General features: G+C 41.9%; 1 protein-coding gene across 11 annotated transcripts in view; it reads left to right on the top strand.

Moving 5' to 3' along the window:
• The window catches only part of CUX1 (cut like homeobox 1), a 238196-nt gene that overhangs the window by 36526 nt on the left and 185915 nt on the right, over window positions 1-15755 (top strand). For all 11 annotated transcript variants that reach the window (XM_085557551.1, XM_085557549.1, XM_085557548.1 and 8 more), the window contains exon 2: window positions 13449-13559. In XM_085557551.1, coding sequence (XP_085413677.1) covers window positions 13449-13559 — 111 coding nt within the window. The remainder of the gene's footprint in view (window positions 1-13448; window positions 13560-15755) is intronic.

Below are 15755 nucleotides of genomic sequence, written 5' to 3'. Positions count from 1 at the left end.
ATCCTCCACCCGTGGCAATGGGGGAGCAGGACCAGCAACACAGGGTTGCTGCAGTCCCTGTGGATAGATGGGCAAGGAGGAGTCTATTTCTCATCTAGTTGTTGGTGATTTTTGCTGTCTCTTTTATTGTCTGGGCAGAGAGACAGAAGACACTGTGCTGCTTTGAAAGCATAATTCCCAACCTCACGCTCTCCCCTTTTATCATGGACAATTTTCTAGAGCATAATCTATCTGTCTAGAAATGTGTCAAATACAAAGCATGGAGGATAGAGCAGCAGATCAAGTGAGGCTTTACACAAAAATAGGAAAGCGTGTGTAGGTGTTTGTTTTGCCTTGTAGCTTCTGTAATGGTGGTGCCCTGGAGAAGTAACTGAGGTAACATGCCTTGCTCCTTCCCAAGCATTTCCCAGCATTTCAGGGTCCATCCCACAGCAAACCTAAGCCAGTTCAACCCTAAACAGTGTCCTGCTGAGGGAGATTGAGGAAAGGCTGGCAAATCCTTTGGGGATTTTTTGTCTGCAGCTGCAGGTGGATGGCTGCACATGGAGCACAATGATTAAAGATTGATTTACAGTCACGTAACTCATACACCCAGAGATGATGCTGAGGGCTCACCAGCAGTGCTTCATTTACATCAAACAGCAGCCAGCTATCCCTCCCTAAATTGCTGTTTTCTAGCAGGATTCTGACATTCCTGTGGCTGCCTGGCTGGATTCCCCTGGAGCCCCAAGCCCTGGTCCCCAGTTCTCACACCTCTGCCTCCTCCCCGTGTGGGAAGGGATGGGATGCAACTGGGATGTCGCAATGCCAGGCAGCCAAGGGGATGGCAGCAGTTCAAGAGGAGCTCTGGTGAAACTTCCCAGGGCTGCAACTGTCTGGGCCCTGGCACCTGAAAGCCAAGGAAGCGTTGGAGCAGCAGCAGAAGTCAGGGATGTAAATGCAACACTTGATGCTGCATGTTCAGCAAAGGTGTTTTGTTTGGTGTTTAGGGGTGAAGCCAAGCAGGTGTCCTCAAGTCTAAGGTAAGGCAGCTCTCAGAATGGGACAGATAACAAAACATACCAAAAAAGTATCAGAATAAAACCTTTATTCAGAAAATACACAACCAGCCAGCCTCCCAACAAAACCTAACACACCCCTCCATTTTTATTCTGGTCTGCAGAAGAACTTTGGGAAGCCAGGATCATATGCTAAATGCCTTTTTGCTAGGTGTTGTGAAATAAGTGCTTATAGGGTTGAGAAATATGATTTAGCTACACTTAAGTGAAAAACTATAGCTAAAGAAATACTCAGGCATTAGCTGGTGGTTGTTGGTCTTGGTTCCCTCATTGCCCAGGTTTACATCTCTCACCTGACTGCTGCATTTCAGGCTTTCTCTTCCCCCAGTGCTGGTTCTGTGGATCCAGAGAGTTTTCTGCAAGGTGTTCTCAGTCATCTGCTTTGGATGCCTGTCCATAATGCAAAAAAAATCAAGCTCTCACATTTTTTGTGTACTGAAATCTGAAATTCCTTAAGAGGTTTTAGGCTCTCTGTGATGCTGCTGTTAGAGCAGATGTCTACAGATGTCTTTGTGTAGAAAAAATTTACTCTTTTATTTAGATTATCCTTTGTACTTATCACCCAGATACACTGCCAAAGCCCAGCTCTGGTGGTCTGATAATTTCAGGGTTTTGTGGAGTTTCATATTTGTTCACTTGCTGCTTTTGCAATGGGCTTAGTAGCTACATGTACACTCAGAAATTAGTTTTCTTTTAAATACATAGATATTCTTTAGCTGCATCTTTTTTTCGTCTTTTCCTAATCATGAAGGATCTAAGCTGAGCAAGAAAGAAAATCAGTTTCAAAGTGAAACCTCTGTTGTTTGATACAATGTGTAGCATGTTGTGTCATCTCAAAAAAGGCATTTTTGGATCTGTTTCATATTGTCAGGCCTGGGGCTTTATAGTGTTCCATCAGTTTTCTCAGCAGAAGTGTTTGCTGGCATTTGGATGAGGGTGTCCAACCTCTTGTCTGCATATTTGAAAGCTAAAATTTGGCTTCTCTTCAAGAGTGTCTAGATAAATGATGGAGGTACTAGAGGCAGTGAATCTGAGAGAGTGGCTCAGAGGTAATCCAGCTATTTATTTGTGGTGTGCTGAAAAAGCACATGGGGATGGAGAATGGCAACACCAACTTCAGGCTCTTCACTAAAAACCTGCAGTTTGCTGCTCTAGGTCACAAAATTCTGTAGTGGTTTGAGGTCAGAAAGGTGTTTCTGATTAAATACATAATATAGATAGGAAATTGTTCATGAGGACATGACTTTTGTTCCTAAAAGACTCTGATAATCCTAGAATCATAAAACAGTTGGGTTGGAAGGCACCTTGAAGATCATCTACTTGGTTTCAGCCACAGCAAAAGAGAAGGGAGGTATTTCCATTTTATCAGGAAGTGGTGCTCTTTGTTTCAGTTTTCATACAGGATAGAGAGATGTGTGTGTATTTATATATGGACTGAAAATTGCTGTATGACAGAGTGCTTGGCAAAGCCACAAACATAAATGATTTCTTGGTAACGAGATCACTTGTGTCCCTGGTACATCATCTACCTCCCCAAACTGATGGGAAGCAAAAATTACTGTATTGGAGACAACTGTATTTGTAGTTTCTTTCTGAGCGTGGGGAGGGAATGAAGTAATCTGTTCCATCAGCTTGTAAAACTGAGCTAATTAACAGACAATCAGCACTGATTGAGACAGCTGCATTCTTTACTGCGGGATTGTAAACACAGAGTCTTCACAGAATTGTTTTTACTGCCCTAAAGTGCAAGAAATTGAAATTGTATTTGATAGCCAAAATTAAGGACTTTTTAGTGCCAGTGTATCATAGCGAGGTTGACAGTGCCACTGCAGCTAAATCTGTTGTTTTCATTCTAGGGTGATTTGTTACAGTGAATAGTGGAGTAATTCTGTAAATTATCACCAAATATTTTTTTTTTCCTGGTTAAAAAAGTGTTTTAGCTGTCCTGTCTACCTTAGTTGTGATCATGGAGCAAGTAGATACTGGCTGTCCGTGGCTTGGTGCCACCTTGGAGGCATCTCCTGATTGGAAATGTCAGATTTGCAGTGTTTAAAAACTATTTTATAAATGCCTTTCTTAATGCATCACTTCTGAAAGGTCTTTAAATATTTCCTGATGTACAGTTTAGGGTATGCTATTAGAAATGTTGATTTAAAAACAGTCAGTCCATGTTAAAAATACGGAGAATAGTCCTTGTGGCTCTGAACCAGCACCATTATTAGCATGATGCATGTTAGTTTTTGTTAAATGCAGTTCTGGCTGCTGTCAGCTCCAATCCAGCCTCCTTGTGACTGTACATCAGCTAATTTTACTTCATGAGTCAATTCTGCTATTTTCCTTTTCATGTCACAGAAAATGAGCTTAACTAAGTACTGCAATATGTTGTTGGGAAACACCTAGAAAAGGCATTCTGCATTCCACCGCCTCTGCCTCTTGATTTCACTTCAGTGTGAAGTGGGGTTGGTATCTATTTATGCTGGACTGTAGTCATCCAGATTAAACATAAAAACCTTTAAAAAAAATCTTTGAAAGTCTTCAAAATCTGTTCCTGTCTTTAATTGTCCAAAATGTGTCACGTTTGTTATTGGCATTAAATGCCAGATAGGCGTTTCTCATCGTGTGTTGTCATGCCAAACTGAATCAATGTTTGGGATTTAGATCAGAAAGCATACTAAGATGCCTAAATGGGACTTTTTAGTAGTAGAAAAAGCCTAAATAAAAAAGTTATGACTTTCTTGTTTCCTATTTATATCTATAATTTTTTAGAAAACATCCACCAATTGCATTCACAGGCAACTTCTCAAAAAAAGCTGTATTTTTCCCATCATGGGAAACTGCCTAAACCTTACAGCAGTGCCCAGAAAGTCAACAAACTCAGACCAAGGGAGGAAGCATGTTAGTCAGGAGTCAAGGACCGTTCCCTGGAAACCCTCTGCCAAATACTCTTCCTGCTTAAATTGTTTATCAAACAGCAATTTCATTTGCCAGTAATTTTCTTCTGATCTTGTTTTTGTTACTGCTGATTTCTTAACACAAGTTCCCCATCCAGCTTCCTCTGTGTCCCTGTCCCGTGCCCACTGCTCCGTGGGGCTGCTGAGCAGGGAGCAGAGACCTCCAGTGAAGGAAAAAATCAGAATTTAAATGTGTCCCTGCATCAGCAGTAAAAGGGGAGGTGAAATTGGGCCTGGTAGAAGGGAAGCGTTTCCATTATATATTTTATAGGTTTTCCCTAGTGCACATGCCTGTGGTTTAAGATTTTAAACTTATAACAACAAAAAATTCCAAGTTATGCCTAGCCCATCTTTCCAAACCATATTTGTCATGGTAGGATAGTTTATTCATCCATTATCCCATTTCTGCAAAGCCCAAAAACATGAGAATGGAGCAAAACACGAGGTGATTAGTTCAAGTCCATGGTAATTTTTTCCCATCCCTGAAGGAATTAATTTGTTGAAATGTGGTTTTAAAAGTATTTTTAGGTTGCTCTTTCAGTGTGTATTTATACTTTTGTTGGTAAATATTTTATATTGCAATGTTAGGAAACAGCTGAAGTAGCTTTGAGATTGGAAACTGCATTTTTGACTGAAGGATTATTGAGTGGTGGCTGGGATGGACTCAGTCTGTAATGGTTAACCTTGTTAAACGAAATTAAAACTAATAGCACATTTAATCAAATAAGAATGTGAATTTTTGTTCTAGAAGACAGCATAGTTAGGAGTTGGGAGAAGCTGACTAAAAGCTGAGCAACACGTTCATTTTCATTTAGAATAAAAATTAAAAAGCTTGAGTTTGTTTATTTTTTTCTTTTTCAAACAGCAAGTTCCCAGAACTCACACTGAAATACACCTGTGTGTGTATATATATTATTGATTTATTGGTGGGAACCTGTATAGCAAGTTATAAATCCTGGTCTGTGTTACAGGACGTGTCTTGCTTAAAGCCTGGTCATGCTTCATTTACCAGCACAGCCCAGGCTAGAAACAAGAGTAACTCAATACTTTAAATGATGTAACAGAGCTTAGTTAAAGAGTTGAACTTTCTGATACTTAAACCACTCTTCTAAGACTAGGTTTTACTTTGATCTGTGGTCGAAAGAATTATTTAATGTAGCTCATGAATCTGATCTTTCTTGGAAGTAAGACATTTGCTGAAGGTGTGTTATTACAAAATGGCAGAATAATCCCTTCCTCCTGAGCATGGGCTGCTGCATTTGGGCTTCAGACAAATGGCAAGAGTATTGCATTCAGTAGTTTGTACCCATTCATCGGTTAATTGCCTTTTATTTATATGGTTTTTCCAATTTAAGGTCCAAAATTATTTTTAAAATCATCTAGCAAAAATTTCATTTGTGGCTCATGGGTGCTGCGCGTCTCCCGTCTGCTTTGCTGGGATCAGAAGCACAGTGAAGGTGTTTTATGGGTCATGGTGCTGTGCATCTCGTGGCTCCCAGTTTGCAGGGATCACACACATGGCTGAGCTGTCTGAGTGTCTCTGTTTTCTCAGTGTCCTTCTCCAGCCCCTGTCAGCCGTGTGCTGGAGGGCCGAGGAGGGGACAGGGGACATCCCTCCTGTCCCTGCTGGCTGTGACAGAAGTGGAGGGGATGGGAAGGGCAGCCTGGCCTGGTGGGACCCAGCCATGATCTCCAGGCTGGTTTTTATCCTCTCTGTGGCCACTTCAGCCACGGGGTAATTGGCTGCTGTGGTGTGGTCAGGGCTATGGTCAGTTTGGCCACTGGCTTTGGTCAGCCCGAGATCAGCCAGCGAGATAGGAGGTCAGGCAGATGGATTTGGCACTGGCCCTTGCCCAGCCAAGGGCTGTGCAAGCTGCAGTGAGTTTCCTTTGGTTTCCCATAATTGATTTTATTTGGCAGAAGAAGATGCAGTTTGAATCCCCACCACCCTGTAGCTGCCCTCAAAATCACAAATACTAAGCTTGAGGCATTTTTTAAATTCTTTCACAGTGATTTACCATGATGAACTTAATTTTAGCTGTAGAAAGCCAGCACAGGGCAGTCGAGCAGGTGTTCACAGGGTTGTATTGTGATTTTACACCACAGCCAGTGCATGGTGGGTGAGCAGATTGCTCCAAGCTGGAGCAGCCCTCACCACTTCCCACCGTCCCCTTGCTATATCCATCTGAAATCCTCCCTTCTGAGAAGCCTCACTGCAGCAACACTTAAATTAACTCATTACTTTTTGGTTTTTTTCTGTTGTGGGTATTGAAGCAAGCGGTCTGAACTTGTGTTTCTCAGTGGAAGAGTGTGAGATGGTGGTGTGGGAAGTGGGTGAAGGAGCTGTAGGCAGCTCCTGACGGGACGGGAGCCGTGGCTGGCTGGGGATGTGCTGTGCTTGCAAAAGCAAGGGAGCCCTCTCCCCAGCAAACGCTCACTTTGTAGGAGATTTATGCCCTTCCAAAGTGTGATGAACTGCAATGCAGGACGAGCAGAGTGTTAATAACTGGTGGAGTGGGTTTGCTGACAGATTCTCTGCCTGGTATTGAGCCCCAACTGCGGGTCTTTGGGTGAGGTAATGGAAGCTGGGGGTTTCACACTCGGGAGCTTCTGTGGGAGAGCAGCTTGGGAGAAGCTGGGAAGGAGCAGGGAGGAAAATCCACCCTCCAGGTGCCTTTTAGCTCACCCAGGGCTCCAGGTGAATGGTGCTGCTGTAGGGTGAACAAAGGGATTAGTGGCAGTCTGGGGTAGAAACTGAGTAACAGGAGCAGGACAGAAGCTTTGGGGTGAAGATTGAGGGTGTGTGACTGAACCTGAGCTTTATTTTTGGAGAGAGGGCAGAGCACATCGCCCACCTGGTGCCACTGTGAGCAGGGCTGGAGACCCTCGTGCAGTCATTCTGCACCTGGGTTTGAGGAGGGTGGAAAGGGAGTAAATAATGCTGGAAGAAGAAAAACTGATTTTTGAAACAAATAGGCAAAGTTTTATTATTTTTTTGAGTGAGAGGAAAGGTTTATTCAGTACAGACCTTTGGCATTGGATAGTCTCCAGTTCTCTGCATTTTCTAAAAGGTTTTGAATTCAATGTGTAGAAGAAAAGACAGGAATAATCATCTTGGCTCTGGCACTGCCAGGCTTTTCCCCTCACAGTGCATTTCTTGCTGGCATCAATATCTGTGGCTTCTTTCTGCTGATTGCAGCTCCTTTTGAAAAGCCAGTGCTACCTTTCCCCTCTTGCAAGACATTTTGATAGGCTCTGCCTACATTTGTGGCACTGGCTGTTGTTGTGAGCAGACAACACCCTTTCTTTTTCGTTTCTTTTTATTTCTTCCTTGGGTGTTTTTTTTTTTTTTTTTAAAGTAACCTGCTAATTAGGATAATTTTATTGATGGCTCCATTGGCACCTCTGTTCTTGATCTCTTTGTTCTATGTAGTGGCCACCACACACGCTGACTCCCTGTCCCAAAAGTATTGCGTAGAGCCCTAAATTTGTTCCAGTTAAAGCTTGTTTAAAAACTTACTTGGAGTCAAATTGCTTCAGTATGTGGAATAAAATGTGTTTATTGAAATTTTCTAACTAATTCTGAGTGTAAAAGGTACTTGCATCAGTTTGCCAAGTGGCAAAATGCTTCCTAAGAAATATTTTTTAAAGCTTGTGGGTTTTTACTATTTTTTTCCTTCCTCTGGGAGTGTAAATTACAGGTATTCTGCTTTTTGTTACTTGTTCAGCAGTCACTGTTGAGTTGTAAGATGGGATCATGATTCTTGAGATAATGTGCTTTTGTTGAACTGTCTGGTCTTTCCTTTTGCTTGTTTTAGAAAGGGCTTTACAGGAAGGCTGACACAAACCCTGCTCACAGAGTTTTAGAATGTTTTACCTTTCTTAGCACTTTTAGCTAAGAACTGGGGCTGGCCTTTTACAGTCAAAACACATTAATAAAATTCCCAGTGTCAGCTCTGTGGTTTCTCCCCCAGTCACAATCTAGAGCTTTATCAGGTGAACATGGCTTTGTTTTTCCAGAGTAACACACCAAGCTTGCAAAGCAGTTTATAATTCCTGAAATATTTTGAAATACTTATATAATTGGTATGTTGATTTCTGGATAGGTGCAAATGATGGGGTTTTGAGACTGAAAGGTGGATTGCCTCATGGAGCAGTCAGGGAAATGTAAAATTTCTCCAAGACAAGTAGGCTGTGAGTGTGCAGAGTTGTGCCAGATGCTTCTACATTGGTGTCATCCTGGCACCATAAAATTTTCCTTTAATAGGAAATTAAAAATTGCAAAAAGCTACATTGAGAGCTTTGATAGATCTGACAAATGCACTCCTGTGAGAGGGTGAAAACAGAAGTGAAACTTCTGAAAATTCCTTTCAGTAGCAGATGATCAGTAGACTGGGGAACTGATTGAACTGGTGATAAAGGGAAATACCTTAAATACACAGAAACGGGATTTCAGGGAAGTGGTTAGTGCTACATTTTCTGGTAGAAAATTCCTAATCTACATGAAGTTGTGGTTTGTGTTGGTCCTTGTAATAAGTAAAATGAGTTTATGGTGAATCCCAGAATCATTAAGAGATCATCAAAGCCAACTTGTGACTGATCTCTACCTTGACAACTAAAGCAGAGCACTGAGTGCCACGTCCAGTTGTTTCTTGAACCTTTCCAGGGGTGGGGACTCCACCACCTCCCTGGGCAGCCCATTCCAATGTTAGACCACCTTTTCTATGAAAAAATTCTTCCTCGTGTCCTGTTAATCTCTGCAGCCATGCTTAAGGCTTTCAAAGGCACAGCTTAGGCTTGCATCCCTGTCTGGAAGCCTACCAGGGAATAATGAGTTTGTCCTAAAGTTCTGATATGTGTTTCTTGCTCACTGTAGGAGCTTTGTGGTAAATGCAGCAAGGATTAAACATTTAAATGTGGGAGAATTACAAAAGTTTGGGATACAGTTATGTCACAGTACTTAGAGATGGTTATTACAGGTTTTTGTCACTTCATCCATGTGGGCCATGGGATTACTGGTTCAAAATAGAGACTGAAGACTAGTTATGGTTGTTGGACCAGCTTTTGGGGGAATTGGGATGCTGAAGTGTGGTGGTTTCTCTGGTTGTGAAATGCCCATGGCAGGGCAGTGCCCAGTATCTGTTAGAAGTGGGTGAGGGAACAGAAACTTCATAAAGAGCCAAACAAGTTCAATTTCTTTCCAAAATTGTTTTCCTAAGTGAGTAATTTTTAGGACTCAACTTTGAGAGCAGCCACCCAGCAGCTCCCAGGTCTCAGGCATGGAAGAGCTGACTTAAATCTTCTTATTATGGAAAGGAAAGGCCTTGTTGTGCTTAACTGGTCAGTGGTGCAGACCTGCTGCTGGGTGATTATCAAAGAATGCATCTGGTGGGCAAAGACATGTCAGCAGTAAAGGAAAACAACCTTGAAACTCGTTTCATAATTGCTTGGGGTCAAGCTAATTGAGGGCTGGTGCCAAGAAGGGGGATTCCACAGCCCCTCATTCCAGCTCCATTCCCACCTCCCTGCTGTAATGGTGCTGGGCCCTGGGCAGGGAGCGGGTTCAATGCAGCAGAAGGTAGGAAGGGAAGGATGAGATGTTTTCAGCTGGGTCTCTCTGCCCTGGTGGGCCATGTACTGTTCCACGTACTGGAATTGTCTTCCCAGGGAGGTGGTGGAATCACCATCTCTGGATGTGTTTAAAAAAAGACTGGACATGGTGCTATAGTCTGGTTGAAGTGTTAGGGCATAGGTTGGACTTGATGATCTTAGGGGTCTCTTCCAACCTCATTATTCTGTGATTCTGTGATTCTGGGTCCCATGCAGCTATGTCACCCTGGGGTGACAGAAGCAGGATGAGCAGGGAGTCTAACAGGGTCTGCAATTACCTGAGTGAAGGGAACATAAATTCACTCCAGGGTGATTGTTGTTACACTGGATAGTGGATTGACCCTCCTAGTTTTAGATTTTTTTATTTCTATACTGCCTGAAAGAAAGCTTTTAATGTTTGTTTTCTGGGGACTGTTGCTAATGACTCCCACACTTAGGAGCATAAGACTTTCTTGTCTCCTCTCCTCCCACTGCCTCCCTCCCACCCCCAGTAAATTTGTTGAAATGGGTCAAAGTAGAAACCCTGGACAGAGTTCTTTAGTTATCTCTGAACTGTGCCTGCCCTGAATCGATGGGACTTTGGGGCAGGGGGAGGGATAATGGTCTTGCTTGTTCTCTCAAGATGTGCTCCAAGCAGTGACTCCCTTTCTGCAGGTGGCCCTATTGGGCCAGAAAGTTCATTAGCTAGTGTTGAATCAGTGGAACTGACACTTCCAGGCTTTGAATCCTTTCCACAGCCAGGTCACTGCTTTGAGCAACACCTTTGAGCCCTGGTTTTTGTTTGCTTTTCATTGGAACCCTTTTGATTTCAAAGGGAAGGATGAAGGATGATACTGAGACATGGGCTCCTATTTTTGACTCTCCAACACACTTCTCTCTGTGCAGAATTATGTCTCCTTTTACTTGTTGTCTGCTTAGAGAGTGATTACAAGGCTTGGGGAAGTGTTTACGTTTGAGTGTTACAACATACTCAGGTTTGAAATATTGAAGTTACTACTATTTGCTCCTTATAATGAGCTTGCTTGCAGAAATAATGCATTGGCAACATGAAATTTTTTTTTAAGACTGGGCTATCTCATGAGATTAAATCACAAAAGTATGAAAAATCTGCCATTAGTCCTTTTGAGTTGTAATCCTGTATCTATTATTAGGTTTAAATAAATGAAACTTGCATTGTACACTGTTCAGATCAAGGAAGGAAGAAAAGATTAGCAATTTTTCCAAACAGTTTTGACGTGGTTCTTATTAACTATGACATGGCTTGAAGATTTAATACCTTATTTTGTCTCAGGTCATGGGGTTAGCTACCTGCTGCTCCTCAGCTGGAGCTGCATCTTAGGCTCTCAGTGGCTCCTCAGTGCAAGATCTGGAGCTCCAGCCCCAGAGTCAGGCAGCTCAGGGCAGTGCTGTGCTGGCACTTCTCCTGGCAGCAGAGTCTGTGCCTGGTGTGTCACAGCAGGAAAGGTTTTGTGGGGAGGAATGATCAGACCTGGCCCAGAAGGAATTCAGAAAATAACAGCAAGCGTAAATGCGCCGTGGCACCTCTAGAGAAAGTCCTTTGTTGTTTGCTACCTGACTCCTCATGGTAGCACAAAATACAAAATTTATTTCTTTGTTAATCCGTTCTTTTTCTTTCTTGTCTCTAAACTTGGAAGCACAGGTCTTTAAAAGTCTTGCTTTTCCATTGGTCAGGTTCCTTGCTTGCAATTGATATTGGAAACCAAAGCACTTCGTTCTTTGCTCCACTGAAATTCCCTCTTACTTCATGATTTGTGTTTTCTTTGCTTGGCTCTAAATGTGTGCTTCCTTTTTAAATATAGTTTTCCAAGTTTCTGGCCGTACCAGATTGTTTATATTTTTTAAAAGCCTTCTGCTTAGCCGTTATATTGCTCTTTATAGTTCTGCTTAACCACATTGGTTTCTGTTGCTCTTTTTTCTTGCATAAACTTAGCTGGGATGAATTTCAAATGTGGTTTATCCAACTGTTAAGTATTTCCCACTTTTCTGCAATAGATTTCACATATGTTACAGAATTCCAAACCAAGATCTGGTGGACATATTGCCCTGTTTCTTTACCCAAAGTCAGATATAGAAGGATTTTTAAGCATTTCAGTGACAATATTTAGGTCACTGGTTCCAACATGCTGCTTGGCTTCAAACCCATTTGTCATATTGAGCTGGTTTCCAAGGATTAGGATAACTATGGTCCATATATTTATTTTAAAAAATACTAATTTTATGCTTATAAACCTAAAGGGGGGAAAAACTATTGGTCCTCTTGAGTTGGGAATTCAAAAGGTTTTTTTTTTCCATCCAGAGGTCAAACTATGGAGTGCCATAAGACACATGTGCATCCATCCAGGATGTACCCATTCAAAAACGTATCTAAAATTAGGAATTAGGCCTTTTCAGAGTATTTAGATGGCAGTATTTGTATCTAGTAACAAGTCAGCAACTTGACCACCTATTTGGGGTCTGGTGCTAGACCTGACAGGAGGTCCAGCCTTGTGCTTTTGGTACCTTACAGGTGATTGAGTTATGAACAAATTACAGAAGCATGGCAAATTTCTGGTGGAGAATATTGGGAATTTTGCAGGCAGGTTGGAGGCCCCTTGGCAGAGGGATGAAGTGAAGATAGTCTTGCTCTAGTGTGTTGCTCTCACTTTTCATGAACTTTCCTCATAGCCAGGTTTTCCTCTCTTTGAATTAATAACAGTTTAAAACAGTGCTATATTTCTTTTCTGAATTCTTGATTCTCCCAGTGACTTGGGGAATGATGTCTGTAGCTGAATGGAGAGGTTTGCCTTTAATTTTTTATATTATGGGGAAATATTGCAGAAGAGACACAAACTGACACAGAAGATTGAGTATTGTTGGTTTATACACTGATAAGTGACCCGTTCAATCTATTATGGTGACACTTGGAAGCACAGCACTGAATGGAGGAATTGGGATGGGGATAAAACACTTGGAAGAAGCTGGAAAACAGTGGGACCCGTGCTTCAGCTCAGTAGAAACTGTTGGAAGATACTCTGGCATCCATCAGGTGCTTAAAAAAAGATATGTTTTGGAGAGGAAATGGACATACCTGCTAATAACCTTGGAGGAATAGATTCCAAAAAGATAGTTTTGTGTTCAAATAATACAGACTTAAATAGAAAAGAGCAGTGCAGTGGCAGTATGGAGTTATATACAGCATGTCATAGGAAATTAAGAGTGACTGAGGTGTAACCAGTCCAGAGTCAAGTATAAGGTTACTCTATATTTGAATTAAGAAATTCCTATAATAGGATAACTGAAAATGGGGAAAACCAGTATCTCTAAAAAGCAGGCAGGTGAAAAGAAACCTGATTTGAATATGCCCAAAATCTGTAATCTCCACTGGACTTGGGAATTTATTAGGAGGTGTGTACTGTGTGCCATTGCTCCTGTCCTGTGTGATGCTGGGGTGGAGCCATGAATAGGTTTGAGAAGAATAGTGATGCTTTGGTTGCAAGATGGAATTCAAAAGGCTGTAGCCCTTCATTTGCTGTTATTCAGGAGGTCAGATCTCTGGTGCTTGTTCTGTGCTGCTCCCTAGACTTTCCATCTCCATATTCCCAATAACATGATGTATGTATGAGAGTTTTTGTTTTTTTTTTAATTTCTGTGACAAACAGAGCTCTGGCTGAATTTCTTTTTTTATTATTATTATTATTTTGGTTTGGGTTTTTTGGGTATTGGGGTTTTTTGTTTGTTTGTTTGTTTGTTTTTTGTTTGTTTGTTTTTGTTTTTGAGGGTTTTTTTTTCCCTGTTTGTTTATTTTGTTTATATTTCTTTTTCTTAACAGAGGGAGCTCGATACCACAGCAACAATATTGGCGAACCGGCAAGATGAAAGTGAGCAGTCCAGGAAAAAACTTATTGAGCAAAGTCGTGAGTTCAAGAAAAACACTCCAGAGGTAAGGAGAAAACCTATCCCAGTCTCTTACTGTAGTAGGTGGTCTTAGGCATGTAGAAGTGATGGTTTCTTCTTAATGGTTTATTTCTATAATTTTCTTGTATGTATTGTCAGGTCCTTATTTATACCCACTTATCTCTGATGTTTTCCTCATCAGGGGGCTTTTGCATTCTGTAAATACTGAAATGTGGATGGATTTTTTTAGAGGAAGCATCGACACTGGCCTTCAAACAGGCTTGCTCTAAATTATATAATAATGTAAAACCTGGAGATTTGCAAAAAAAAAATTCTTCAGCAATCCAAACTCTGGGAGCACTTGGATGTAGAAAGTGACATTTCGCTGCCTAAATAAATCTATATCAAGGGCATAACTTCAAAGATGCTCATTTTTCCATCAAAAATCAAATTAAGTTTCGCTGTTGATTTCACTGGAAACACAACAAGGTCAGGGCTGAGCCAAGCTCCCCTGGGAGGATGTGCATGGAGCACAGGTGTGGGGTAAAACTTGAAGGGGTAAAACCAGTGGGAAATCTGGGCAGGGTGAATATTACGTGTGAGAAGCTGGGAGTGTTGAAATGTTGAAACTCCTCAAACCCACAGATAATCTCACTCAGTTCCCTGCTGAAAGCAGAGCAGTGCTCAGGGCTGGCTGGCTCCCCTGTTTGTTTTGTGGATTTGGGTTTTTTTTTTTTTTCCCTGCTGATTGCCAGCAATCTGTTCATCCAGGAATGTTGTGGCATTTCAAAGCCAGTTCCAGATAACTGATATGCCAGCACCAGCTCCTTCCAAGGCTCTTCCTGGGAGGGAAGCAGCAGGCAGCTCCCCTAACCTTCAGTGCTGCTTCTCCAGCAGCAGATGCTGCTCTGCATCCTGGGGATGCTGACCCACACAGGGGCAATGTGGGAGCAGGAGGGACTCGTGGGGAACAGGCAGTGTTGTTTATCTGGTGCCTTGAGGAGGCTTTGTGGGGCAGAAATCAGTTCTCTTTGAAGAAAAGAGAATTTGGGGAGTGCAGCTTTGAAGGAGTAGGACTTTTTAAAAGGTGTAAAAGAATTTGAAGAGCAAGTTCAGGAGCTGTGAGAGGGTGAGTTGATTCCTTTTGCAAACTATTGGGAAGAGGAGGAAGGATAGAAGTGAAAGAATATGGAGAGTATAGGAGATTGTACAGAATGCAGAAAATACATGGAATTCTGGGGCCACATTTTCAATTGTTTGCTAGAAGCTTAAGTTTATACTACAAAACCTAATGTGTTTCCTGCTGCCTTCCTTTTTTTTCCTAAAAGTAAAATGACAAATTCTTTAGAATGTGGCTGTAGCTGCCAGTTCCCATCTGATGGCATGTTACAGATTTCAGGAGGATTTCTTTAAGCTAGTTTTTTTTCTGTGGAGCAGAAGGGGACCAACAGACAAAACCCCCCAAAACACTACACTTTTGAAGTGCATTGTGAGAGCACCTTGGTAACTCGGTGGGAGAGGAATGTACAGAGGCAAATAGATCCTCTTGTAATTACTTTAAGAGAAATAGTGGGAAATTATATGCAATTAGTCCTTTCTAGTAAGTAGGATACAGAAGTTAAATAATTTGATGGGAAGGTTTTAAATATTACTTTGCAAAATACAATTCTGTAGCCTCTATTCTTTTCCAGAATATATGAGTTTTATTTATTCAAGAACAACACTCTGAACATCCCCAGTGTTTGAGGAAACTGGGTTCTCTGCTAGGTTCTACATCCTCATCTTTTGTCCTGGGACTTATATGAAACCACATTCCTTTAGAACTTTGCATGAATTTTTTAGTTTCTTTCTTTGTCTGCCTTCTCTGCCATGGTGCTCTTCTGCAGCTTTGTTTCTGAAGAGCAACTTGTACTTCCTCTGACAGAGAAAGAATGAAAATGGGATCAAAGAATTAGAGGGAAGTATCTGAACTGTAGGAATAGGCAGCTGTAGCCAACTTGAGATGTAGTTTGTGCCCCCAGGGGCATGGAAGGAGCTCAGATGTGGAAGGTCTGTCCTGTCCAAGGGATTTGCTGTGGTAGATGGGGGTGTCCAGCTGGCAAACTGCTCTGGATTTCCTCCTCACACAGAACTTACAGCTTGTGCAGTGTGTGTTCACCTTCAGTTGTTGTTGCACTCCCAAAGAGCAGGGAGGTCTGTGAACATTTCCCCAAAGTTCAGGAGGAGGCAGGATCAGTAACTG

Source organism: Lonchura striata, chromosome 19 (assembly GCF_050655825.1).
Source record: "Lonchura striata isolate lonStrDom1 chromosome 19, ASM5065582v1, whole genome shotgun sequence".
Taxonomy (NCBI): domain Eukaryota; kingdom Metazoa; phylum Chordata; class Aves; order Passeriformes; family Estrildidae; genus Lonchura; species Lonchura striata.
Note: the sequence above shows the minus strand (reverse complement) of the source record. Positions and strands in the feature narration are given on the sequence as shown.